At 38.7% G+C, this 25,771-nt stretch overlaps 3 protein-coding genes and 1 long non-coding RNA gene across 19 annotated transcripts in view; 2 read left to right on the forward strand and 2 right to left on the reverse strand.

Annotated features, from left to right (window-relative positions):
• LOC111247116 (uncharacterized) lies at positions 1 to 19,094 on the forward strand. 4 transcript variants are annotated; one of them, XR_015323947.1, is made up of 12 exons: positions 1 to 138; positions 700 to 813; positions 1,226 to 1,589; positions 2,202 to 2,641; positions 3,581 to 3,752; positions 4,903 to 5,060; positions 5,649 to 5,684; positions 6,036 to 6,203; positions 6,338 to 6,421; positions 8,947 to 9,423; positions 11,237 to 14,290; positions 15,086 to 19,094. XR_015323947.1 is itself a non-coding variant. In XM_086983925.1 (10 exons), exons 5-9 carry the CDS (start codon positions 3,632 to 3,634, stop codon positions 6,377 to 6,379), a joined length of 525 nt encoding a protein of 174 aa, XP_086840051.1. In that variant the 5' UTR covers positions 1 to 138; positions 700 to 813; positions 1,226 to 1,589; positions 2,202 to 2,641; positions 3,581 to 3,631; the 3' UTR covers positions 6,380 to 6,421; positions 8,947 to 11,156. The 4 variants fall into 4 exon arrangements, 2 of the variants coding, with proteins under 2 accessions (XP_086840051.1, XP_086840052.1); XR_015323948.1 differs by lacking the exons at positions 11,237 to 14,290; positions 15,086 to 19,094 and adding an exon at positions 10,124 to 11,156; XM_086983925.1 differs by lacking the exons at positions 11,237 to 14,290; positions 15,086 to 19,094 and having other exon boundaries at positions 8,947 to 11,156.
• LOC111247113 (uncharacterized) lies at positions 9,042 to 15,191 on the reverse strand. Of its 8 annotated transcripts, none has more exons than XM_086983914.1 (11): positions 15,141 to 15,182; positions 14,472 to 14,556; positions 14,163 to 14,306; positions 13,596 to 13,811; positions 12,696 to 12,811; positions 12,054 to 12,168; positions 11,609 to 11,719; positions 11,257 to 11,362; positions 10,936 to 11,065; positions 10,189 to 10,386; positions 9,042 to 9,365 (listed from the first exon to the last, which is right to left on the reverse strand). In XM_086983914.1, exons 3-11 carry the CDS (start codon positions 14,287 to 14,289, stop codon positions 9,198 to 9,200), a joined length of 1,287 nt encoding a protein of 428 aa, XP_086840040.1. In that variant the 5' UTR covers positions 14,290 to 14,306; positions 14,472 to 14,556; positions 15,141 to 15,182; the 3' UTR covers positions 9,042 to 9,197. The 8 variants fall into 8 exon arrangements, with proteins under 8 accessions (XP_086840040.1, XP_086840039.1, XP_022653420.1 ...); XM_086983913.1 differs by having other exon boundaries at positions 14,734 to 15,174; XM_022797685.2 differs by lacking the exon at positions 14,472 to 14,556 and having other exon boundaries at positions 15,141 to 15,191.
• Positions 19,095 to 23,224: 4,130 nt separating the features above from the next.
• BBS8 (tetratricopeptide repeat protein 8) overlaps positions 23,225 to 25,771 on the forward strand; it is a 14,818-nt gene continuing 12,271 nt past the window's right edge. For all 4 annotated transcript variants that reach the window (XM_022799785.2, XM_022799786.2, XM_022799787.2 and 1 more), the window contains exons 1-3: positions 23,225 to 23,353; positions 24,868 to 25,056; positions 25,397 to 25,540. In XM_022799785.2, the coding sequence (XP_022655520.1) occupies positions 24,905 to 25,056; positions 25,397 to 25,540 (296 nt within the window). In that variant the 5' untranslated portion in view covers positions 23,225 to 23,353; positions 24,868 to 24,904. The remainder of the gene's footprint in view (positions 23,354 to 24,867; positions 25,057 to 25,396; positions 25,541 to 25,771) is intronic.
• LOC147756356 (uncharacterized) overlaps positions 23,347 to 25,771 on the reverse strand; it is an 8,711-nt gene continuing 6,286 nt past the window's right edge. For 2 of the 3 annotated variants that reach the window (XR_015323963.1, XR_015323965.1), the window contains exon 2: positions 25,148 to 25,553. This is a non-coding gene — a long non-coding RNA (uncharacterized LOC147756356). Of the gene's footprint in view, positions 24,044 to 25,147; positions 25,554 to 25,771 lie in introns of those variants that run through there. The other variant, XR_015323964.1, reaches the window with a different exon arrangement.

Raw genomic sequence — 25,771 nt, forward strand, 5'->3', positions numbered from 1 at the left:
AACTCTCGTCTCCGTTTACCAAAATCCTTCGACAGATCGTACAAAGAGCAAAGAGATAGTACAGCTGAAAATAAATGCACAGCAATGGCGAGATCTTTTTTGTTGTCGAAGGGGAACGCTTTTACGCACGCATAGATGGTAAGGAGACTGCCTAAAAATTCTCGGTTCAGAGCAACAACGATAACATGTCAAAAAATAATTACTGCTGGTAATGACAATGATTATGATAAGCAAAAGATACGACAGTGATTAAGAATATCGATTATAACAAAAGCGTATGTCTCCTTCTTCTCTCTGTTAAAGGTTTCTCCGTGGAAACTAGGATATTGCATTCAATTTTAAGAACGTCAACTTGACACGGAACAAGATCATTATTTAGGACTAATAGTTAGGACTAAATGCACCTCGAAGACGGAAGATTTTTTACTTTACGTTATATTTCGATGAAAGAAAATTCAAAGGGGATTATACTTGTAGTAATAAGAGTTCCCAAAAAAAGAATCTGTTAAAAACTATTCGCCGATTAAAACTGTCTCCCTGATGTTGGCAAGCAACGCTAATCTATTCATTTAAAACAAGCGGATACGAAATAAATTTTTTCGTTTTGTTGCTTTTACTTGACATCCGCTCTTCATTTGACCCAACTACAGTCCTTAAAAGTGATAGTAACTTAAATCTTGTCATCTTGAACACTTCCAGGTAGTTTATTTGATCCGCAGTTGAATGCTTTTGAATCCAAGAAACGTTACTGCGTGGAGAGCCCGTGCTGGATGTACACGGAGCTGTTCTAATATGATGCTGCTCTTCTAAACAGTTAAGCTGTCAATAATAATAATGTCCATTGCATGCGATACCGGATATATCGAGCATCTAATACCGACTGATTTGTACGTCAGTGAATCACTGAAACACTGGAGTACGGTTAGCGTATTCTATATACAGCAGAATATGAGTCAGGACAGTCGTCAAAAACGGCCCGTGCAACCATTATAATATGTTCCGTCTAAGAAGTATATGGAAAGCCAGATCATTTCAATTTAGAATACACCCATTTTGTAAAACTATTCAACGCCCTTAGTGCTCTGACAAGTCACTCTAGAAAACTCTCTACACGAACACAGCGGAAGTTAGCATCACTAACGATAGACTCTTGCATGCAAAAGGAAGATCTAGTTAAGTGTGCTATGAATTGTTCTTACTAAAATGCTGGCTATTTCCATTTTAGTCGAGATGGACCGATACCCTTTTTCAGGAAAACTCGCAATTTGTATCATAGGAAGGCATAGCTCCAAACGGGAACCACTTGCTTGCCAAGGAAATTGGCTGTCCCATGACTGTAGTTTTGAACTGCCCGTCCCATGACAACCCATTGGCACCGTTAAACAGAGCTAATTCAAGCAGCTGTCATGGACGATCAAGCACAAGAAGGGATCGTTAATACTCCATCTACCAGCGTCTTCTTTATTGATGCTTTTATTTATTTAGGGACAAACTGTCTCACTATTTAGGCTTGAACCTGGATACCTCACGGATCTGTCGACGAATAGGTATCAATTACACCCTATGAGAGACAAGAGCACGCGCATCTGGTATGTATAGTCACAATTATTTAATTTGTGCAGTTTCTATTGTCTTGACAGTATCCTCGAGTATACGTAATTCATACTCTTTGGAAATATTATCATTATCTAACTGCTATTTGTATATAACCTAATATAACGTCTTCTTTTATAGGGCTGGAGGCTATCAGTATCTAATATCTACATCCATATTCTATGGAACATAAACGATAAATAGTGCTTTTTTTTTTCTAAAAAATGATTTTAGTTTTCTGTTATTTCAAAGAAAAACGCTTCTGGTTGGGCGCTTTGTGAAAAAATTATCCTAAACATGCTTTGGAGTTCTTTTGAATGATTTAGGTGCGAAGAAAGTAAGCCATGTTCATGGGATCATGGCTATTGAACTATGGCGCTATCCTTTTATTTGGCTATCGGCGGTGTGATTTTGTGTAAAGCCCACCTATTTTTTCAGCTGAACAGACGAAACGAAAAGACATCGTTACGTTTTCAACAGAAAGTAGTTTTTAAATGGAATGGTACCTCGATGTTATTGTTCACACATCGCAGTTTATTTCTTAAACGCTTTTAGACTGATACTGTTATTATTATCACACTCCCTGTGTCAACCCTTATCTGCTTCAGGTGAACATACAAAATGACGTCGACCTTCAAAGGTCCGGAAGTTTCAGCTAGCCAAGACATTTACGTGTGTTTAATTGTACCAGACGAGCAACGAGATGAGCCAATCGTTAACTCTAATTGCACGCTATACTCGTGAATCAAAACACACAATACCGTACGCAAAACCGGCTGAGACCACTAGCAGAATCAATCTTACACGCTTAAATATCAATCCGTCGACTCAGAATAACCTCAAACTTCCTACGTAATATCTAAATGCCCGTATCTAAGTGAACCATCAAAATTTATACTATCAGATTCACTTATTCGTGGAAAGGCAGCCGCTTGAAAACAAACACTTAGACAAAGTGGTCAAGACACTTCATCAGACCTTAGTATCGGACGCGAAGTTCTTCGAGCTGCGCTGAAAGTCGACTATACACGATCGCCTTTACAAAGAAGTAAGTTTTGAAGACAGACAAAATTGGCCTCAAAGTTAACTTGATTTATCTAGACGTAAGCCCTAGTAACGATACCAAAATTTCTATCGCCGTTACCAGAACAACTGCAATAAAAAAATCTTCGATAATAAGCTACAATCCAACATGGCCTTGAACCCTGAATCTCTTGAGTATTAGATGACTGATAGTACCGATATGTAGTAATAAATCGCTCATTTCTGTTTTATTATGAGCTTATGGTGTGGTAAGGCGTTATCGAGTAATTTCACCGAACGTGATAAGATGAGGCTGAGTTGTTTAAAGTCCAGTGGCAGCCTTATACCGATTTTCGGTCGAAGGACATAGGCGTTTAGCGAGAGTACTGGTGTCGACAGGTTCCGGCAAAGTGCTTTTCGTATAGATGATGCCTATGAAAGAACAGGCCGGGTTTCTTGTTCAATGTGTTCGGGTCGGACTAAAGAAGCGAAACATATACACTTGTGTTATGTACATTAATTAGGCTAGCTGCGAATGTGCAGTATTTTGGAGAGCGGAGCGTAGGGTTTAAGATGAAAGTCTATGAGGCCGTCCGTCTGTGTTTTGAAGAGTTGTTGTTTGGTTGCTTCTGCGGTAACTGCTTGCTAGGCAGTATATGAACTCTCCGCGGTAATAGTTTATCAAATCGGGGTAAGACCTTCTCGAAATCTGAATAATTGTATCCTGCGACTGCTATTCTCTCGAGGATAAATCGTTTTCTTTTTCTGCGGTCGTTGATGCAAGTCCTTTCATACAGTTAACAGTAAAATTTGTACATCTTACTCTAGATACTATGTTCGGATTGTCGTAGTATGCGCCTGTAACATTAATAGTATGCAACAAGTGTATTAAAAATAACGTACTACAGTTTTATATATATATAACTAGTATAACTTATTATGACTATTGTTACCATTTGCGTAGGCTGAAACATTCAACGGATTTGATTACCAAGCACTCTCGTTAGACATCGTCATGATGATTCCTCCCTGGTTTCAACGCAATTCTGGCCTGCCATACATAATTGTTATTCTTCTCGGAATAACCTTAGAGGCTCAATTTGGATTCTCCGAAACCGTCAACATGGACCAATACAGTACGTATTATATAGTTTAAGACCTGAGCTAATTTATTTGGTTCTAACGAAATCGTTTGTTAGCGAAATGCTTGTTGATTTACCTAAATGTTAAGAACCGCGGGCTGTTTAAGCAAACCGCTTATGATGGCTGTTCATAGCCGAAGTCTGGCTCATCTTTAAGCTCTATGAGAACTACCATTTTTTTTTTTTTAAAAACTTCCTTCAGCATTACGTTCGAACAAAAAAATCCTTCGTTTACATTGTATTAAATTTTTACCGTCCGGTCTAAGTTTTACTCTGAGCTCGGACTCTGAAGTGAATGTACTAGCCTTCTAGCATCTTTCTGACTTGATTAGATAAAATTATATTCAAATAAAAAATATTTTTAACATAACATATCACAATAGCCGGTCGCCAGACCAGCTACTCCACCAAACTTCTAATTAAAAATGAATTTTTTCGAAAACAGCTGATTAAAACGTGGCAAATATAGTTCTCGTCGTTTAAATCAGTTTGCTCGTTAGGATACCCAGCTTTTGAAACTAGAGTAGAATTACTGAACATCAATACGCATATCCATAGTTAGACGAACCGTATGAAAAAAATTATGATATTGCCAATGTTTACCGTTTTTTTTTTTAATATGTTACGGTATGCTTGTTATCTTGTGCTAATTTTTAACGTCTTCTTTCTACTTTCGATAAATCTGAGCCATTTTCCAGGCCTTTGTGTTCAGCCGGTTGTAAGGCGATCAACTTTTATATGCTGTCCCATAAAGTTCCTTTAGTATTGAATATGCTGTTTATTTTTATGAAGTACCAAAACTGTTATTAAAATAAAGTGTGATTGAGTCAAAGACATTTATGGCGTGAATCTATAGGCTATCTATAGCGTGAAAAGGTAAATTTTGTTTCTCATCAAATACTAGGAAAAATTAGTAGAAAGAAACGTTTACGATGGCAAAAGCTTATTCGACGGCAATATTATTTTATAGTTATAAAGGTAATTTGCTACATTTAGCAAATGAATAGCTTCAAAGAAGACGTAGTGATCTTTCGTCGATGTGAAACACAGCGTTTTGACGCTTCGTAACCGAACTCGCCGATATGAACCCACTCTCAACGATCTCATCTTACTATTATAACAATGGGTTTCTCTTACATTGAAGAGTTCCACATGTCGAAGGTTCTTTCCTTGTACATGAATGGCTTCAATGTTCACCAACTTGGCACCATTCTCGTTTCGATGGCGTACTCGTTTTCACCCGCTGAGGATCGCCCTGTCGTCGAGCAGTGTCTGGGTCAGCATGACAATGAAACTGTAACGGTACGGGACCCTGTTGGGTATAGCATAAAAATCAATAGTCGTCGATAATGAGATAATTCAGAAATCTTGCATGTCGTATTGATTAGTTAACTTTAACTACAGCAAGCGTCGCGGGTCAAGTAATGAGTCGAAAGAAAATACTTGCTCGTCACTTAAAGATAGATGCCTATTTAGCATAACGTAGCTTTCTTCTTTTAACAGAGCCTATTGTATATATATATAATAGAACAGAATAGGGCCTCGGGTATCAAAATTATTTGTAGACAAGCTGCGACTTCCGATCAAAAAAGTGCTAGCTTACTATAGAAAGCTGCGAATTATCAAAGGAAGAAAGACGAGACGTAAAGGGAGTTTTCAATAGAGCTTGGAAGACTTGCCTATCCTAATCGGCAATGCTGGTTAAAGTTTCAAATTGGGAAAGTTAACATTGCCTACTAACAATTGTATTACGTTATAGAGGCTGACTGAATGCTTGTCAATGAGCTCGAACAAAGCGAAATGTATCCCACAGATAAAATAAAATAACCTGTTGCTCAATTCAACAGCGGTATGATAACTGAGAAGATAACCTGCGTTTCTAATTGGCAGGAGCTGATCAAATGTTATATGGAGAAGACGAACATGGTAAGTGTAGCAGACGTAGACTAAGTTTACTTTTATGTATTTGAATTTGTATATATTCTTGGAGAACGCACTCAGCAAGCTACATAGCTCATAGTCAAGTTCCATTTCGATATTCTTCCAGTAGTTTTAACTGGAATGGGTCGCGATACATAGTTTTGCAGAAGGTGGAAAGTCATTTAGCACGCTCTGTGTAAAGGTTTCCTTCGGACGATCTCACTACTGAACACGCTTTTCAGTCAAAATCGAAACGGGATATTTCCACTATGAGCGACATTACTGTTTTGATATCTTTTGGAGCGGTTAATTTTAGTTATATAAAAATATTAAAATTGTTTCGGATTGTAAAATTAGATGGATTCTGATAAGAAATGCAATCTGACGAAACTGAAGGAGTTCATAACGGTAAAGATGGCAGCGGCTCCGCCGATAGCCGTTGCAGTACTACAAAAGTACGCTGAATGCGTATGTCAGATATCAGGAGCTGAGGGAATGATTTGCGCTCAACAAAAAACAATGGATGTAAGTTAAAAGGAGATTTTCGTATCCAATTCACGTAAATGAATGATAATTGATAGTGTTTTTTTCTTGCGAGGTAAAATCATTGGCTGTTTACGCTATGAAATAACCGTTTTAATTCCTAATCTTATTTTCAGTATGTCAGGACGCTCTGCAGCGCCATAGTCGGCGACGAATGAACGGCGAGCTTCGCTACCTCTGAAATCTACTTTATTTTGACCGTATGTGTTGCCAACGTACGCGTTCTTGACGAATTCAATCTAACTAAACCGCTTGTACAACGGTGAAAAAATTTCGTTTGGTATTCTCTTTGGAATAGCAAAACGAGGTTCTCCTGCACGCTTTGTAACCTGATGTCGTTAGTAATTTTATCAAGTTCAACAGTGAACGCTTCAAGAGCGAGGAGTCTCAATGTTGGCCAGTGCAATCGACTAGTCTGAGCAATTCTACAATAGACTTCCTGTTTGCGCCTGAGACTGTCGCATTTCTTTCTGAACGAGCTATGCAAATGGATTTAGAATCTAATTAGCTAGCCGTTGCTTCAACTGAAACTCACCAATAGGTCGGTATGCTACATTATTCCCAGCTAAGAAAATGCAAACTGGAAAGCTAAATAGGAATACAGATCGAACAAGCTATTCATATTGTCGTTGGAAAGGCTTTTCACAGCTGTGTTCGCAGGTGGCCGATTTTTTTCCAAAAGCAAAGCAAAGCAGCTTTACTCAAAGCTAGCAGTAGAAAATGTACATCTATGAATTTTAGATTCTTTCAAAATACAGTTGTCAGATGGATCCGCTACCGTAAACATACAACGCTACCAGATAAAATACAAGAAATTAAGATGTATCTCTTTCGAACGGCAACAAGTTATTTTCTTGACGATATCTTTTACTTAACTACACTCGAAGCTGAACGTTACTTTCTTTTTTTTTATGAAATTTATTCACCAATCAACGTTTACAAAGTCCAAAATGACAGCATGTATGTATACAGCCAGGATGATAATAACAGCATGTTTGAATGTGCTGAAACCTGTAGTTAAGCATGATTCTAGTACAAATAGTTATTCATGGCAACTTCTTATCGATGCTCATTATCGGTGTCTGTGTCGATGATGTATTGTTTTCCAAACGATGTGTTATGTCAAAACAATCGTCAACGTTATTTTCCGCAACGGCTATAATAATATACTGCCTTAGTTTAAGTTTACATATATTTGCGTTCCTCATATTAAGCTGAGCTGTGCTCTTATCATACTCAGTTCTTCTAATTTCTCTTAAGATTAGCATCGATGGCATTCGGCTGGAATAACATAACCAAAATTGTATACAGCTTACCGTTTTATGGAAAATAGAAATTTGAAATAAGCGAAACTGCGACTGTTGTTTTTCTCCTTCTTCTTCTTTACCATAACTTCAACAAAGAAGCAGTTGTCTTCTCATACAGCTCCACCTTTCCATTATTTAATAACTTTCGCGTAGTCTTCACACATTGTGTAGCACGTTCGAAATATAGTATATATATATATATATCATAGAACTACAGCAGCAAAAACAGTTTGTCGTATAAGCCTCGTACTCAGTAACGGGCCTCAATTTAATAAATCCCAAAATACTCACAAATAATCTCGTACAAGACCCGTATTTAAAGCTGTGATGAAATTCGACTTATCCTAAGGGTTTAAGAGTGTTAGGATTCAAGTCAAGAACTGTACCTCAGAATGCTATATTTAACCGAAGATTAATAAGGCAGAGAATTAATTTACTTAATGGGAAAGGACGCGCACGCAAGGTCTTCGTGAACTATTTTTGATGAGATTATGAAAAGCTCATACAGATCTCACTAAACGAATGCATTTATTTGTCGTGACGTTTAATTGAGTTTTATTATATACTAATTATAATCTATGATACCATAAGATTAAGCGTGATACTTGGCACCCGTACGATTGTTAACAGACTTATTGTGTATTAAGAGTCCCTGTCTCGAAGCCATCGTTATTCCCGTCGCGAATGTAGGTAGTGAACGATAGACAATGACAAAAGATGCCAAGTCAAATGAACGGCATCGTGTATATCGGTTTTTAAATGCGCCACATTGTTTCTTTTCTATCGAGATGTATCAGTCTTTTCAACGGTGAGACAATAGCAATTCTAAACTCTGCTCGATATCCTAATATCTCTCCCAATTTTCTTTCCATATTTCAACAAGCGCATGCACAGAAGCTAATTCGTAAGACATATACTACGAGTATACGTTTTATAAATCGCGCCGCGAGGCAGACGTGACACCATGAGTTTAGTTCCCTTTGCGGGCCTCCGCTGTAGAACACATTTTAACAATGTTTCAATCAAATAGCTCTTTGGGCCATTCTCAATATTCAATCTAATAATCTTCGAAATTTCCAGGCAATATTGCCAAGAAATACAATTGGTTTTCGACCAACTAGGATACAAAATATGTCAACAGACATTGTGTACAATAGGTTCTCCTATTTCGTCCCTTTGTTAGTCGTTTGTAACGATTTGTAGAAATGGCCTAATAATGAATTGCCTCGCATCACCTACTGAAGTGCGATGATTTCCCAGTGGTAAATACTTGTCATCATTGGAGTAAACATGCATTTTAATTAAATAGAACAATATAAATGACTATATATTCCATGCAGCGTTCTGTGTATCCAGCGAAAATCAAAATAGGAGACTTTGGAAATATCACTAATCGTTGTAATTATATCTTTGATCAGCCTCTTTCAGAAGACGCATGACGACTAAAACGTTGATGCTGACGCACAGCAGATACAGACAAACTCCATCTTCACCTTTATAAAGAACTGCGACCTTTTATCGAAGCACGAAGCACAGTTTTTTTTATCTTAAATTATTCAAATGTAACAATTCGATTAATACCGTTAAGATAAAAAATGTCTTTCCTTATATTATAAGGGTCGATGTGGACGATTCTATTCGTACTTAGAATAAGCAGGACACACCGCCTTTATTTGCCAATGCAGAACTGACTAAATATTGTATCAAGAATCTCTTCCGCACCGACTGTTCCAGAAATTCGTCCTAAAGCAACCATTGCACGTCGAAGATACTCAGCAGATATTGCCGCGTCGCCTGACGCGTCCTCCAGGCATCGCTGTATATTTTCTAGTGCCTCCTGAAATATGCCACACACAACTGTAAAAACTAGGATAAACGACACATCCACGAGGACCGTAAGTTACTATGCGAATTCGTTCTCTGTTCTATTATTCAACAGTAATATCAACATAGAAGTGAACAGTTTGCACCGTGACTAAGTGCAGTTATACTTCCCAATAGGCAATAATAATAAGAGCATAAAATAATGTTCTACTCTTCAACTCTAGAAATACCGTTGTCCGAAAAATTAACTACTAAATAATAGCCTTGCAAGAATATCTTCGAAACAACAATGTTCGAGTGAGGGAAAAGTTGCTGTCTGTCCGCCGTTATAGGTTGTCGCTTCAGTTAATATAAAGTCAGTTCCCTTTTGAAAAACAAAACATGCAGATTGCGGCATGTGTACGGCAGCTGTATACAGATGCTTGGAGGGGCAGATCTCTACACCAAATAGATGTTCATGTCAATTATACCGTGCCTATTTAATTACGAGCACAATAATAAACGGTGCAAAACTTTAGTAAAGATATTTTAGAACAAAAAAAAGCGTCCGTAAAGAATAACTCAATGAAACAAAAGTCAAAACGAAAGTACTCTGTGATGCCACAAGGAAGATGCGCTGCGTGGGAGCTGAGTGCAATCGGCGCTTGATTGACGTTTTTCTCATAAGTGTCTTTGATCTTATGCAAAATATTGGCAGTTGACCTTATCGCTGTGTCCGCTAGAATGTAAGAATCCGTAAAATAATAGCATTTTCCGTAATCCCATATTAAGACCCGCAACGAACAATATGAATTTGGAACTCGCGTCTAAGAGCTGCACAAAAGCTCCTTCCGTACTTGGATCAAGTTCCTCTGTCGTTCCCTGACCACGAGAGCAGGCGTGTCGTGTACAGCAAAGCGATCTGCAAGCCGGGTGACAATACCTTCGATTAGGTTGCCTACTCCCTGACCGCTATGACAGGAGACTGCATAATCCACTAAGTTTAAATCCGGAACAGTACGTTTTAGTAGGTCGAAATTTGTGAAAAGATCCACCTGCAAATTTTAATACCAATGCGATTTAATTCAAATAGATTAGCTATAATCGCCGCCGTAAATTGAACATGATTTTTCAGTACACTGTGACGCCAACGTTACAACCCTTTGTGTGTGTATCGGTCTGAGACAGGCACCTTTATATTGTGCTGGATAGTTTTTAAAGTTTAAAGTTACCCTCACAGTTACTTAGCGGTTTCTCAGAACTATATAGACTAGCTCCAAACTAAATACGCACATACTGAAAAACAAAACAGGCGGAGTAGAGTGCCTGTTCGCTTGAACCCGTAAAATTATCAAGCGTAACGAATTTACTGCGTATCTGTCTTCATAAAATAGCATGCCTATTTTAATACCTATACCTTAATTCAGGATCAGTTTGTACAATTGTTGTCATGTCGAACAAGCAAAGCATCTTTAAACACATGTAGATAGCAGTAATTGTATAGGATACCTAATAACTGTATAGGATACCTAATAATGCCGTCGTGAGAAGTATTGTCACTTAGTAAAACAAGTTGACCCATCAATAAAAAATGTGAAACTTACTTTGTTTAGAACTACAATGCTGTTGCACTTGTCTGATTCACGAGTTGTACTGCCTTCATTCAATAAAAGGCGGTGATCTTCCTGCACCAACATAGGGTCGTCAGTCACCAGGATGTTCAGGTGGGCCTGTCTAAAAGTCTACCTTATGTTACATAAGGAAAAAACTACTGCCTGGTCAGCTTTCGTAATAAATGACGCTCGACTTCATACATTTTATGAAACTCTTGTAGGATTCTTCATTTCACGCCATTTACTATTCTTTTTTTCACATCTTCATAAGTGTATTTTTTATTTGTTCTAGGCTAATTTAAAGTAGACTACCTGGAGAAGTCTCTCGCTCTTCGTATGCCTTCGATTTCAACGGGGTCACGCGAGTTCCACCGGGCTCCGGCCGTGTCACAGAGAATAATCGGAAGTCCTCCGAGATCTACAATATTCCAGTTTTTACAGAGAATTTTTTGACCATACTTTTTTCTTAGTATACAATTTTCTACGATCTATGCCCGATATGAAATCGAACGAAAATTCCCCAGTGAGTTGCTTAATGTAAGCTGAGCTTAACTAATATATCAACCTCTAACGCACTACTGAATCCATGCAAAATCATCTGTAGCTCATTCAAAATTGATCAGAAAAACCAAATATACGATCTGATTGTGTGACTCGTACGTACCAACTGATACGCGAATTAGATCACGGGTAGTACCGGCGAAAGGACTTACAATAGAAGCTTCTTGACGTGAAATCAAATTGACTAAAGTTGATTTTCCAACATTTGGCCGACCTAAAATTCGATTTAATCTTTTAAAAGCGCCCTAAAAACCTAGAAACTATTTTTGCGTTTCCTAAGCTGTAACACATGCCCAGTAAACATATGCCCAGTTAAGGTAATTCATATAAAATATAACTATTCATTGGCAACCGTGAATGTTAGTAAATGATGCCAAAACAAGAGCAAGTTAGCATGCTTTCGTACATACGGTTGAAATCTTTGCTAGTCCCCGATAACAAATCGGATTACTAAAACGAACGTTATTCGAAGTGTATATTTTATATTAGAAGCCACTAACAGGTAATGGGCGGTCACAGGTCGTAATCGTATAAAATCCTTTCAGTACCAGTTATTGCAACTTTGAAGCCTGTACGGATAGCCTCCCCCTGAGGAGCCGTTCGCAGCGCCTCGCTCATCTCATGCGCGGTTTTTTTAAGTACGCAACTGGCTTGCGACATAACCTATAAAACATTTAGCACCAAGAAGCCAATGAACTATTGCTACAGTTGGCATTAAAAAAAATATAGAGTTAAGCTTGAGGTTCCTTAGCGGAGTCTATTGCGAAATTTCTCTAAACGACCCTCTATATGTGATTCTAAAAAGATAGTACTTTTATATTAGATCAACCTCAAACATACATTGCATAAATTATGAGAGACACAGTTCGCGAAATATACGTACTTTTAAGATCAAAAACTCTAAACATTGTCAATTAAAAGTGGTGTGGATTTCAAGGTGGTTTACTTCAACCCCTACCTGTACGTTAACAATTTTTATCTGTAGATCAATATACATAGTCTGTTTTTTAACAATGCGAAGCCTGTATATATGCATGTAACCATAAAAGATATCCTACACTTTTTATCTATCGACAATATTCTTTATGCTGGCACGCGTAGATGCTCCTATCGACTATATACTAGTGGACTTGATAAATAACGAATAAACATATTCATTACATACGCGATGGAACCAAAAATCTGAATACCGTGCTCGGAGATATGTCTTGGTCTTCTGAAAAGTCGATGTAAACTTCGAAATTAGCCCGCGCTGCCTTCAGCTGCTGCATCCAACGCGCACAGGCAGAAACCAACTGCCCACGACCTGTCTATCAAAGTTCTGACTTAGGTTATAGAGTAAAGGATTCGATGAACATAAAAACATGATTAATGGCGTGTTTCAAGTTTTGTGAGTGATGCTCGACCTCTTTCACTGCCATCGATTCGCACCAGCTATATATGCCGCTACTCCTAATATATGCATTATAGAGTTCTATTTTCCTAATACAAGTGCGTACATGAACATACAAGGCATCGCAAAAATCTTTCAACAGTCTTTAATTTACATCTTCTGAAGTAGCAGCGAAACTGTATGTTGTATAAATGAAAGTATAAAGAAGCTCAATGAAGATTCTCAACCTGTAAAGAGATCTATGCTTCATCTTATGACTCTACATACGTTAGCAGGTCATTTAGATCCGAGCAGATATTATGACAGTGGTAGGAGGTGTTGTAATCTAGTTAACGAAGATAACAGACCGAAGTTTTGCTCATATTTATAAAGATTCGGACACAAGGTAGCTTTTGGAAGCTACTCATTATCCTAAAGTTTTAATTGAAGATATGGATAGGGGTTTTCGGGCTTCCCCACGTAAGACCAACCCGTTAAGAAGCTTTGAGTTGTTTATACACGGTCTAGCACCGAAAAGTGGATAGCACATTTTAGCGTAGCTTACTCGATAAACTTCTAACAGGTCTAGTTACATAGTTACAAGTTCTTTGTTTTGTAGTTTTTTTGTAAAATTTTATATGGTACTTCGAGGTTGTAAAATGCACATCTGACATAACCTCACGTTTAAATTAAATTATATAAATATTCGATTAATGACCTCTGATGGCCTGGTCAAGCTGGGCATCGGTTTCTGCTTCAATGAGGTCTGCAAGGCTTTCAACATCAGTGAGATCCATTTTTTTATTGAGGAACGCCCGTCTCGCAAATTCACCAGGCTCTGCAGCTCGAAGGCCCTCAAGTGATGCCAGTGCTGATGTCAGCGCTCGAATCACCGCCAAACTACCGTGGCATTGGAGCTCTACGACGTCCTCACCTGCTAAAGCGATTTTTATGAACAATAATTAAAAAAAACTGCAAAATAATCGTAAGAGATCGACGTTGACATTGAAACGGTAAGTGACTACCTAAAAAAGGCCTTGGTAAGTTCCGCATAAACTTGCGAGTGTACAATGCAATATAGAATAACACTATTAAAATGAATAGTGTGCTGACTTAATTAAATTTCCTTTACGTGTAGGTGGCTTGTGTATGCTAGCTAGCATAAACCGAATATCTATAAATGTATGTAAGTAGCGAACGATAACTGGTTAACGTATTTTTTTTGCAGATTCGGATCCGAAGGCCTGCAGTTAAAGGCATAATCGATTACAGTTCATTTACGTACCTGTGAATGAGTTTGGAGCGCTAAACCAAAGCAAAACCGCCTTATCAATTTCCCGATGACTCTTTGGATGGCGTAATGTTCGAACGTAGACGCGCCCATGTTCCGGTCTGGTTTTAAAGCCTCCCATGGTAAGCAAAACTGTCACTGCAATATCACCGCCAAAAATGCTTTTTACTAATGCGATATCCTCTATTATGAGAGATGGAAAAAAGTTTGAAATCGTACGCTTCCTACTGCCGGTCCGCTATGTGACTCAATCAGTAGACCCCAATATAACAACAGCTTATTCATATAAATACTAATACATACAGTGGCTTAAGTGTCCAGGCCTCTTGTCGGAAGAAAGACCAAGAGTTGTCAGTATGAGGTTCGCTAGTCATATATAGTATGCGACCTGTGTGAATAAGGAAATGCATAATAATAAAAATGCCGGAACTTGAAAGTAATACACCTTTGTAAAGCAGTGCAATGGAAACTTTGAAAATAAGAAAGTATTAAATGTACTGCGCAATTAAAACAACGCTGTAACATCGATATGCGCAACATAAATCACGAACGTACATATACTTACTAGCTTTTGGACCCGATACTCTGAAAACTGCTACCGCACTCTTTACGTAGCCCGTTGAGAGTGCAAAAATTGTTGACAAATTTCTTATAGATAAATATTTTTTTGCTGGAAATGTTCGTCGTGCTGTACTAAAAAAGGACTTTAGCATGATTGATTTATAATGTACGCGCATTACAGTATAACCATATTGGTAATTAGCATAAAAAAATTCAAGGTAAGTCGACCACAGTTGCAGTTAAGGGCGACCATTAGAATAATCTTATAAATTCGAGACTCAAACGTTTGTCGCAGTAAAACACCAGCACTTCTTTCAATGTCAGCACGGCACTAAAATAAATTTTATTTATTCCAGGTGGAAAATACCTCTTCTAACATTCGACTAAAGTTTTTAAAAATATTTCGATAACCTGCGACCATGGACGGAGTTGTCGTTCAGCTGACTCTCGGGCCACCCTTACCAGCTCAATAATAGTGTACAATTCCGCGCTGTTTCTATGAGAAAGGGTACGGCTCGAGAGAAAGGGTATTCCGCCAAAATTTGATCAAAAAACTCGAGTATAAAGCAACAAGATAAATATATATGAAGAGAAATCGTTTGTCTGCTGGATTCAAGCCGCTCAATATGATGATGTATAAATATGTATGAGACATCCCATAGACTTGACCAGTCTGTCTGTACCGGCCCTCAAATAAAAAATATAAACACAAGGTGAAACACACATAGTGAAAACTCAATATGATATTCAGAATTTACATTCAACTTACATTCTACTGAGCTTCTTTCTACCGAAAGTACTAGGCGTTGTAAGTTGAAATTTGACATCGCTAAGCGTCACAAGCACATTAAGTTAGGCGCGCTATGGGAACTATTCTGTATAACTGGTCACGTTTCGTAAACAAATTAATGGGTCACATTCGGCTTGACTGCATTTTCGTGTCACGAACTTTAGCTACTTACCGCTATGAGCGTTGCTTGTCTATGGTCTTCCTCATTAGAAATCAAATAAAACGAAGTATATTACGAAATAGTTTAGGAGTAGGATTGATAAAGGGCGATTAGGTTCTATGCTACGTGGAACCAAAATACAAGGGCACGGATGGATGTGCATGCTTCTGGCAGTATGCATTTACAAATCAGGGAATTTGTGGAGAATTTTACATAACTCTGTTTTTTTTTTACTCAGCTTTTTTTTAGAACACAGGTATAATGAAAATGAGCAGGTTTGCCAATTATAAGCAAAATTTGGCTGCCCAGCCAACCATTCAGCAAAGAATAGGCAGATACGTCAATAGGCGTACTATATTGAGTGTGCATTATTTATTATTGTAAATTTATAATATCTTCTTTTTCTGATGCTGAGCCGATAACCAACGTTAGTCAACGGAATTCTGAGAAAACAAGTCCTTTTTTTTGTTTATCTAATTATAGCAAAAAATAGTGGCGTTTACGATTTACTGCATATAGACCAAGCATTGCTTGTCAGCGTTTGAAATTACCACTTAGAATAACCTTTGCGTTTCTGCTTTGGGAATACGAATATATAGGATTTCTAAACCTATATATTTGCTGTGCGATCATCACATCACTTCAGAGGCTTGTTCCTTTGAAACTCATTCATATTAATGTAAGCCCAAACGCAAAATGTGTGATCGGTAGTCCTCTCGTAACCCCCCAAAAGTTCCCGTCCTTGGCGAAATATTCCGTGTTCTCTTTTAGAATCTGACGCAAATATTACTGTTCTGATTGCCTATTTGACATGACATCGTGTTCGCATTCATCTGAAGGCACTCGTTAACGATACATTCGCAAAAGCGTTTTCCAACAAGTCCTGTTCCTTATCCTGTTCACCCTCTCCACCAATATATGATATATATGTTTATATGTGTTTTCATAATGAACTAATATATATGCTAAATATGATAGAGTTTGATAATCCTGGATACTCGCAGGGTTTTCCTTTGTTTAACTATTTCTATTTTGTGTATATGCTGTAGAAGTACGGTAGATAATTCGACTTTAATGAAAGGCCCTAATGTTGGACCCATATTGCGCGACTTCCTTCGATCGCAACTTGCTTTTAAACCAATAGCTGGAAGATTGTGCGGTAGCCTCTAGTCACAGCTGTATGTGAAGTACCATAATAACGTGTGCACGTGCAGTTTTGCTTTCTTAGAAGTGCCAAAAGGTTTTTCAGACGCAATTTTTTTTACGGGTGTCTACCTGTATTTTATTAAAATTTTCCGTAAGCTTCCTAACATGTAAAGGTTTACAACTTTTCACTGTCCAGCATAGCTGGCATAAGGCTGTACACTGAGAGGTTTTTTTGAAGCTGCTTTTCATTTCGATTCCGCTGTTTTTGAATTTCTCGCGCTAGAATAAGGTATGCTTCGCCGTAATATTTACTCATATGTCACAAGAGACGCATGCCGGCTTCGAAGGTCCTTGTCAGGTAACTGTCGAAGCAGCCACGGCCGCTGAGTACTTACGTAAGTCCCTTTATTCTCTTGCTACATACCTCCCGATGTCTCTAATAAACCTTCTAGTCCGATGCTCGGGGGCTTTTAATATATCGGCGGTCTCTTCCTCGGCCGAATTGCCTGACCACTCCGTATTCTAGCTGTTAAGAATGGGCTTCCTTGCAGACCCTGCCTCCCCTTTCAGTTCGCGGATCGTGAGTCGCCACGGAAGAGTACATGTAGCACGAGGGCGGCCTCTATCGATATTGCCCGCAAACCACGAGCTGCTTTTCGACGCAAGTAAGGGTTTTGCGGAAATTGTCAGTGTTGAGTGCTGCATCAGCCTAAGTTGGTGTCACGTATTTGACGATACTTCGGGATGGCTGCGAACAACCTTTTCTCTGTTTTCGCTGGTCCTTTCGTATGTGGCATAATCTTTTCTGCGGTATGTTTGACATGCGGACTGAAGATTTAGCTTCTATTTAGTATCACTCTAGAGCATTTGGCCTCTTTTTTGACGGCGATCCCGTGGCCATTTAGAAAAATATCTATGTTTCTGGCCTCATTGCGAGCTACTAGAAGTACGGCCTCGGACACCTTCGGGGCCAGGTCTAGTCGATGTTCCCTTATCCATTCGATGTGCTTGACGTCCTGCACCTTCCTTGCCACCACCGCCAGGTCATCTACATAGGCGATAGTGTGGACGTCTTCTGTCATTGTAAAGTCCAGCACGCCATTGTACGCAATGCATTGTAGAATAGGTCGCTCTTCCGTCACGTCGTCAAACCCGTGCTGGTTGCCGTGCTAGTAAAGTAGCTTTCTATAGCCTGTCACAGGTACTGGTATATTCCTTGCCGCGTTTAGCACTGTCTTCCAGCTTATCGAGTTATAATAAAACTAGTAATTAATATTAATGTATTCAACGCGAGTCACGCTATCATTCCATTAAGTTATGCTAGTAAATAAACATAAACAGTGGCTTGAATCAAAAAGTAGAGAAATTTGGCAGTCACAAGAGCATTACAAAATAAAATCAAAGCAAAAGCGCACGCCGATATTGTTTATACCACTCGACAATGGCAATTATGTGACCTACAACACCTACAAGGATCAAGTTTTTTTTTAATACTTCATAACTAGGGTAAAACTATCAGCTTGCAATACCAATATCACATATTATTGTCCCACAATAATATACGTAACAAAAAATATAAGGTTATTTCACAAAGTGGGAGGTACCAGGAAAAAGGGTTTATAAGAAATGCTTTGGTGATATTAGTTAATTCATGACAAAATGACCGACAATTACCCGCATAAAAGCGCTGAAAAATTTACACACTTTACCAAATGATAGGACCCAGACCACATTGAACTTCTTCCTCCGCTCGCCATTCTATTCAAAAGCGAAATGGCGCATATAGAAAACAAGCCAAGGAATTAAAAGCTGATCAACGTGCCGCTTCCTTAAGGCCACCTCGAATCGATATGCTACCATTTGCGATGGATTACATGACTCAGCCCTGGGTCATTGACCTGTTGAAGGTTATTGATCAAAGAAATCAATTTAATTACTAAAAATATGTGCTTGCCTGGATATTTGATGTGCTGCGGTCTTCTGCCAGTTAGGATCGCAGGCTGCTTTCGGCCTATTTTTTTTACGCTTCTCTTCAGTAATTATCAGGATCGATTTGTAGCTTACTTTGCGGCCTCTTTGACACAAAAACGTAATTATACGTAAAAAATAACTTTTAATGTAAGAAAGCAAAAACAGCCGGTCTCGAAGAAAAGGTATGACAGAGTATGTTTATACGTCAGAATATTTATGCTCATTTTTTTACAATATATGTATATCTAAATAAGCGAAGTGCTACATATAAATGGATATATATACCCATTATAAATTATACATCTACTGCTTAATATGTGAAGACTTGCATGTGAAATATATATATCGGTAATAAGAAAATTGATTATTCTCAACAATAACTAGCTAACAAAAGATAGCATAACATTAATTCTAAGATATGCATGTAGGCCTATATACCGTTACCATGTATGGTAAGGAGAAATTTACTGATTTTATTTGGAGTAAATTGATTATGTAGTAAGCTATACGATGTTTTGACGTGGGCCTCACTATCGCAAGGGAAATTTCACGTTTACGCTTGTCCTGTACATTTGCTTCCTGATTGTACGATAGACTAGTTCATTATTAATAGCTAACTCGACCAATTGAAGATAGTGGGCAAAACATACTTGTGATGCCCTCGTCCTTCGGTTTCGTCACACCATTTTTGGTGTTCACAAGGAGTTACTATAATTTATCTAGTCTACCAACAATTTCGTTATGAGACACCCAATGAGAGATCTTTCATTCTGTATTAAGAAATAGCTGCCTCAGCCCAGAAGGCATCACAAGTATGCTTTGCCCACTATCTCCGATCGGTCGAGTTAGCTATTAAAAATGAAGTAGTCTATCGTACAATCAGAAAGCAAATGCTGCAAACAATTGCTGCTACTGTGGCACTCATAGGTCCGGTTACAGGTGGGGCATAACGCTTGCATATAGAGAGGTTGTCGACGCCGATAACACACCAACAACAGCGAAGGGATCATGACGCAAGCCATCTGTTCGTTACGTTTTTTATTTAGTACATTCAAATAAATTCTCAGGACAGTATCGATACCGAGGCCTGAAAGCCAAGTGCAATAGGTATTAAAGAGACTGCACCTTTTGACCGTAGTGTGCATCCACTGTTACTTTTGTAGAAATACTTGTAATGACCTTTTTGTTGACATTGTTGCAACTTCCCACATGGGCAGACACATGGGCAGAGCCCGCAATGTGGGCGAAGATTCCAAACCCGGTTTACAGGAGTGTGTTATGAGACAGGTGGAATACAACGTGTTATGGCTTTGAAGAAATGTTAGAGAGTGGTCGCTGTGTACCCTTGGACTTTACGAAGAGTTTCAATAGATCACTTACATTAAAATCAACATAACCTTTTCGTCTGGGAAAAATTATCATCGATGTACCGATGTCGTAGTGATCGTGAAGGCTACGACCTACATCCTTCAGATTGAGTCTAACAGGTCTATTCCATTTTGCTAGTTCATCGAAGGGAATGATTCCCTTAGTATGAACAACTGAGGTATCCCTGCCGCGCCGGAAGCAAGCGTGATCTTTTTGTTTGCAAAGAAACATTTTCAAACGCCTAACGTTATGCTAAAACGTTAAACGCAAAGGTTTAACGATGACCCCGCAAGTCTTCCGAGGTCACTTTTGATAACATCGATACGCTTTGCGAGAGCTTCAAGGAGGACATATGAGCGCCAACATAAGTCATGTTGAATTATTTGAAGGGAACTCCAAAGTGGACGACCAAGACAACCAGATTCCTTTTTAATAGAACGAATTGCTTAGCCGAACTCAGGTGACCCCTCGTTATGGTGTAACGCTATCTGTGTGCCGGTTAAGTACCTAGCGGGGTGCAAGAACACTTTTTAAAATAAATAATTCTCCTAATTTCTCGTAGAGACGTTGACCTTGCAAGTTCCCGTCTGCTGATGTTTATCATTGTTAGGGTTGAAACCTGTTCGGTCATACTTGCTAACTCACTTAGTCGTAATTACCCTTCTGACCCATCGAATAAATCGACCTATTGAAAATCTTCCAAGAACTTTGTTAGAACTATACATTACACCCTTTGTTTTCCACCGATGATTTATCCGCGAAGGTTCTACAGTAGAACCATGGATATGGGGATTAACCAGGATCATTAATGGTAATCGTGTTCATATGTTTAGCAAAGCATTCGGCCCTATAAGTACTACAATATATTTACTTGATGGACAATTCGAAATAATGCAGCGAGGTCACCTTGTAAAATTATATTATAGGAAAGCGATTATTAGTTTTGGTTACTTGACTCATGACTTAGTAATCTCACAACAGTAAGCGCAACGAAGCAAGGGTACGTAGATACTGCCTGCTCCGACATGGTATACCTGCAGTAAACAGAGAGTTGTTGCCAAATTGCCATCCTACTTCGCCGATACTTTCGGGAGTAAGTTCGTCATAACGTTCAATGAGTTTCCAATATAGTTTGAGTTTTCAAAATAGAAATTTTAAAGTTAATGATTCTATATATTTGACATAAGCAATGGGTCGGACACTGGTTTTGTCGCAGCCATTGAGAGAAAACTTTTCACGAAATATTCAACTTTCGAGCATTCTCAGCATTAAGGCATTAACTGACTTCACTGTCTTACGAGACGACCGAAAATATCTTTTTTTTCCCGTCACTACGACATATGGGGATATCCATGAGTATCCTACAAAAAATCCCACGAGTTCCCTTATTGGGACTCGTATCCCTTATTAGGACAAAATCACTACTCTGACGTTATTGCTTGTACAGCAATAAAAATTATGTATAGAATAGCTGTGGATCAGTACATGGATGACACGGCCTCTACTCTTGAAGCTACACATTTTTTTCGCCCCCAAGCCCCCGCTACCCATCCAGACGTGATCCATGACAGTCCTTGTTTAATCTACGGCTACGCATCCCATGGTGAGACAGAAAAACGGTTAATAACGGTCCAGATTCCTTGAGGTGGATATGGTTATGTGGCACTTCTGCTGAATTGTCACGAAAGATCTTGAGTTAGGTGCGACAGCTTTACCATGTCAACCTCGAAATCTTTTAATGTTCACTCTCACGTCATGATTAGGCCATCTCCGCAAAAATAACGGAAATGACATTTTCGGCCCCTACAGAACGATTTATCTCTTCGAGAAAATAGCACATCGTCACTGAACAGAGCATCACTCTTCAACAAACATGGCCTCCTCGTCCTGTGGTAGAAACAATGCACCGCTTGCTCAAATCACGTTAACAAATATTTAATTTTGTAGCGAAATCAAAAGTTAAATAACGAATTTTGAATGCGAAATGGTCGTTTATATCGTGAAAGTATAGCACAGTAAAGCTCCAGCAGGCGGCGCTGTCAGCGATACCTTAAATAGCACCAAGTGGACATTGCCTGCCCGCGGTTGCAAAAGGAATACAAAGCCGTTGGAAACATTGGAAATGAATGTCCACATTGTACGTAGGTTATTTTAATAACATATATTGTATATGAAACATCAAGAATAATGATAAAAATATATAGCATTTATATGAGTGTATTGACATCGCGTACAAAAAACCAAATGTAAATATAGATACATATATACAAATTGTCTCTAATGGTCTACAGAATGTATCACACTTAGAATTAGCCATACGATTGGTCGTTTTATTTTCAATCAATTTATATATATATATATATATATATATATATATATATATAAATTAAGTTCATAACTATTTACATGGATTTTCATTTACGCTTTAGGGTTTTACAACAAAGTAAAGGCGGTGGAAGGTGCTAAGCTTTTTCTGGATGACACAGGCTTGAAACTGAATATACACCTGAACGTTTTGTACTTAGTCACACATACGCATACGAATGTACCAGTATATATGTGCATCTAAAGAAACTGGCTTTTAGATCTGATGTATTTGTGTGCATGTGCAACTATATAATTTGGTTTAGATGATCTGACATTACACCTATATAGTCATAGGTCAATCACTATTTGCTTAGGCGATAAAAAAACTGATCCATAGTATACTAATCATCACTTCCAATCAAGTAATGAAGCGCTAATTTAATAAAAGAGACGATTATCACATTAATCAACGAAAGTAGGAAATAGTTTTCGTTGAAAGTAGAAGTAGTGCCTAGTTTATTCTCTGCGACGGTCACTTATACGGTTTCATTGGTTACAGCTATCAAAATCAACCTTACCTACCTTAAAGTGCCAGCTCCACGTTCGCCTATTGAAACTTCACTAAATTCCTATTTATCAACATCAAACGCTTACGTTGTACGATTTATAGCTACACTGATAGGCGTGCGGTATGGCCGGATGCCGATGTATTATATGTTTCCATAGTGACGCATTTGCCTCACCCCCGGCCAGTGGCAGAGCTCCACTATTCATCGACAACAACTATAGCTGAGTAAATATCAACTGGCATGCCGCTATCACCAGTACGATTGTGCTTCTTTACATAATACTTTTATTCACGGTTGAATCGGCGTTGTCTAGGTAAGGAAACGCTAACAAATGGACTGTGAGAATCGAAAGTGTATACCATATAAGCTGTACATACGAGTTATGATGTTATATGATTCGCAGATATTAAAGGCTAACATAAGCAGGAAACTTCTACATATGTATTAAACTCATATTTCCGTAGTAATGTTTTTCCCTTCTTTGGTTGATTTAGCTCAATTCTAAGGCAATAGGAGTTCTCTAAGTGTTGAAGAGGTGATTCATTTCCGCACGCAGTCACAATGGAATTGTGGCTATCCGTGTGCTACGGTTTCGTTGGAAAGAAAATGCAAAGCCAGAGCAGCTTTTTGCATAGGAGCGAACATGTCACTGTTCGCACCTATGCAAAAAGAAGGCCAACACAGACGGCCGACGCAATTACCGTGTGCCGCGTCAGGTGCTAAACGCAAAGTGGCGCACTTTTTTAGAGCAGCGATTGACTTCCACGACTGGCTGCGAAGAACGTTTTTCGCAGCGGCCTCTGTAAACCCATACTTTTTGGCAGAGGAGGCTGACAACATTTCAAGCATAGCGAGAAACTTCCCAATCTGTCCGTGTACCGAGATCCACGGCAAACAGTTCGAAGCTTGGGTGCCTCATGGGTCCGGCTGTTGTAGCTCGTATCGGCATACAGTCAGATCAATAACTAGATGGGTTTTTTCGTACGGCTATAAGGTGGATACCCTGCAAGAGAAATAACTTTGTTAAGTGTCATGCATAGAGCTTCTAAGGCAACTATGTAGTGTTGACGTTAATCTCGAGATAATAGATTGAACCTTTGGATATTTGTTACTATTGAAGCGTAGCCACCAAATGCAAATTACTGCTGAGATGATCATTGCTGCCAGGATCAGTTCGAAATCATTTTTGCTCAGGCGACCCTGTTGAATTGAGAGAAAAAAACAGCTATCCATTCAGAAACTTTTGAATCTGTCAGAGACGTCTACCCATTGGGACAGGGTCTTCTTCGCACTCATCTTATATAACCCTCTAAAATAAAATAGTACACTTTCTGGCCAAGGTGTCCTCCAGCAGACGTCATCTAGCTCCAACTTTGCGCCATCACTGCCCAGTCTTTTTATCGAAAAATCATTTAATTTGTCGAACAGCATAAATATGTACACGGGTCAATATATCGACGTTGTGGATGCCGCTTCCGTGAAGATGGTGATATAACATTGAGTAAAAACTATAGTAAATAATAATTGTTTATAGCTTTAGTAGCAAGTGTCTTTGGTAAAATAAATTGTCAACGATACATGAAAAATTGGTACAGCTTTATGGGTTTGTTTCATACGTTATAAACAAGCATGACATGTTCGTATTCACGGCCACTTGTTTCCCTTAATTTCAAAACAATTAATTCAACCTCTAACATTCCTTATGATTTTGCCAGGTCATTAATCCAGTCTTAACAAAGTGATATTTAATTGGTCTTGCTAAAGTGGATGACATTATTCAGTATCGCTAATGTAAATCGTTGAAAACTAACGCTGGACTTGTTTCAGGGCATACCGTCGCAAGTGGTACAAAAATAAGCATACAATGACGTCAGTCGAAGTGGACCCGCTGTGTCGCGCATTGTACTATTATCGCCAACTCAAGTTCGACAAATGTGTTGAATGCTGTGAGAAAGCTTTCGAGAAGAACCCATGTGACCAAGCGGCATGGGCTCTCAAAGCCATGGCACTAACAAGGTGCAGTGTTCTTAGACTGAGTAGCTCAGGCATGATAGATGTCATCTTATTTAAGAGTGCTATGGTGGCCCCGAATAAAAATACTCTATAATAATAAGTTGATTAAATTTTATATACTGTGAAAAACTTCTTTTGGGTTGAACTTTTTAAGCTTATATATGGGCTTACCAGCCGGTAATGCCGACTGTGTACTAATTTCTGCTATATATATATATTGGGTCAGGATACAAATAACCTTTACGAGCGATTATGTTCAAACTCGACGCTCATTTGTAATACACGATTTGTTTTCGTTTTAAATATACTGTTGCCTAGTCAATCCGAACACGATTTTTTTCAGAATGGTTCACGTCGATGACCTAGAGATCGAGGAAGAGGGTATCGCCGAAATCCTCTTGGATGACAACGCTATCGCACAGGTAGCTCGTCCTGGTACATCCCTCAGGACATCATCTTCTGCCCAAGGAGCTAACCCATTGATGAGGTAGGCCATGCAACTGAAAGGTATAAGTACCATGGGACACATCATATAATACGTAATTAATAATTGGTTATGACCGATGTCAGCTTTGTTCTTATGTGTGCTGTGCTTGTAGACGAGCACAATCTCGAGCTGGCAGACCAACATTAAGATAAATTTTACCGTCAAAGGACGAATTTGCAGAACTGAAAATACTTCCGGATCTCTGTAACCCTTTAATCTCAGTATATATAC

Source organism: Varroa destructor, unplaced genomic scaffold (genome assembly GCF_002443255.2).
Source record: "Varroa destructor unplaced genomic scaffold, Vdes_3.0 BEIS01000003.1, whole genome shotgun sequence".
Classification (NCBI taxonomy): domain Eukaryota; kingdom Metazoa; phylum Arthropoda; class Arachnida; order Mesostigmata; family Varroidae; genus Varroa; species Varroa destructor.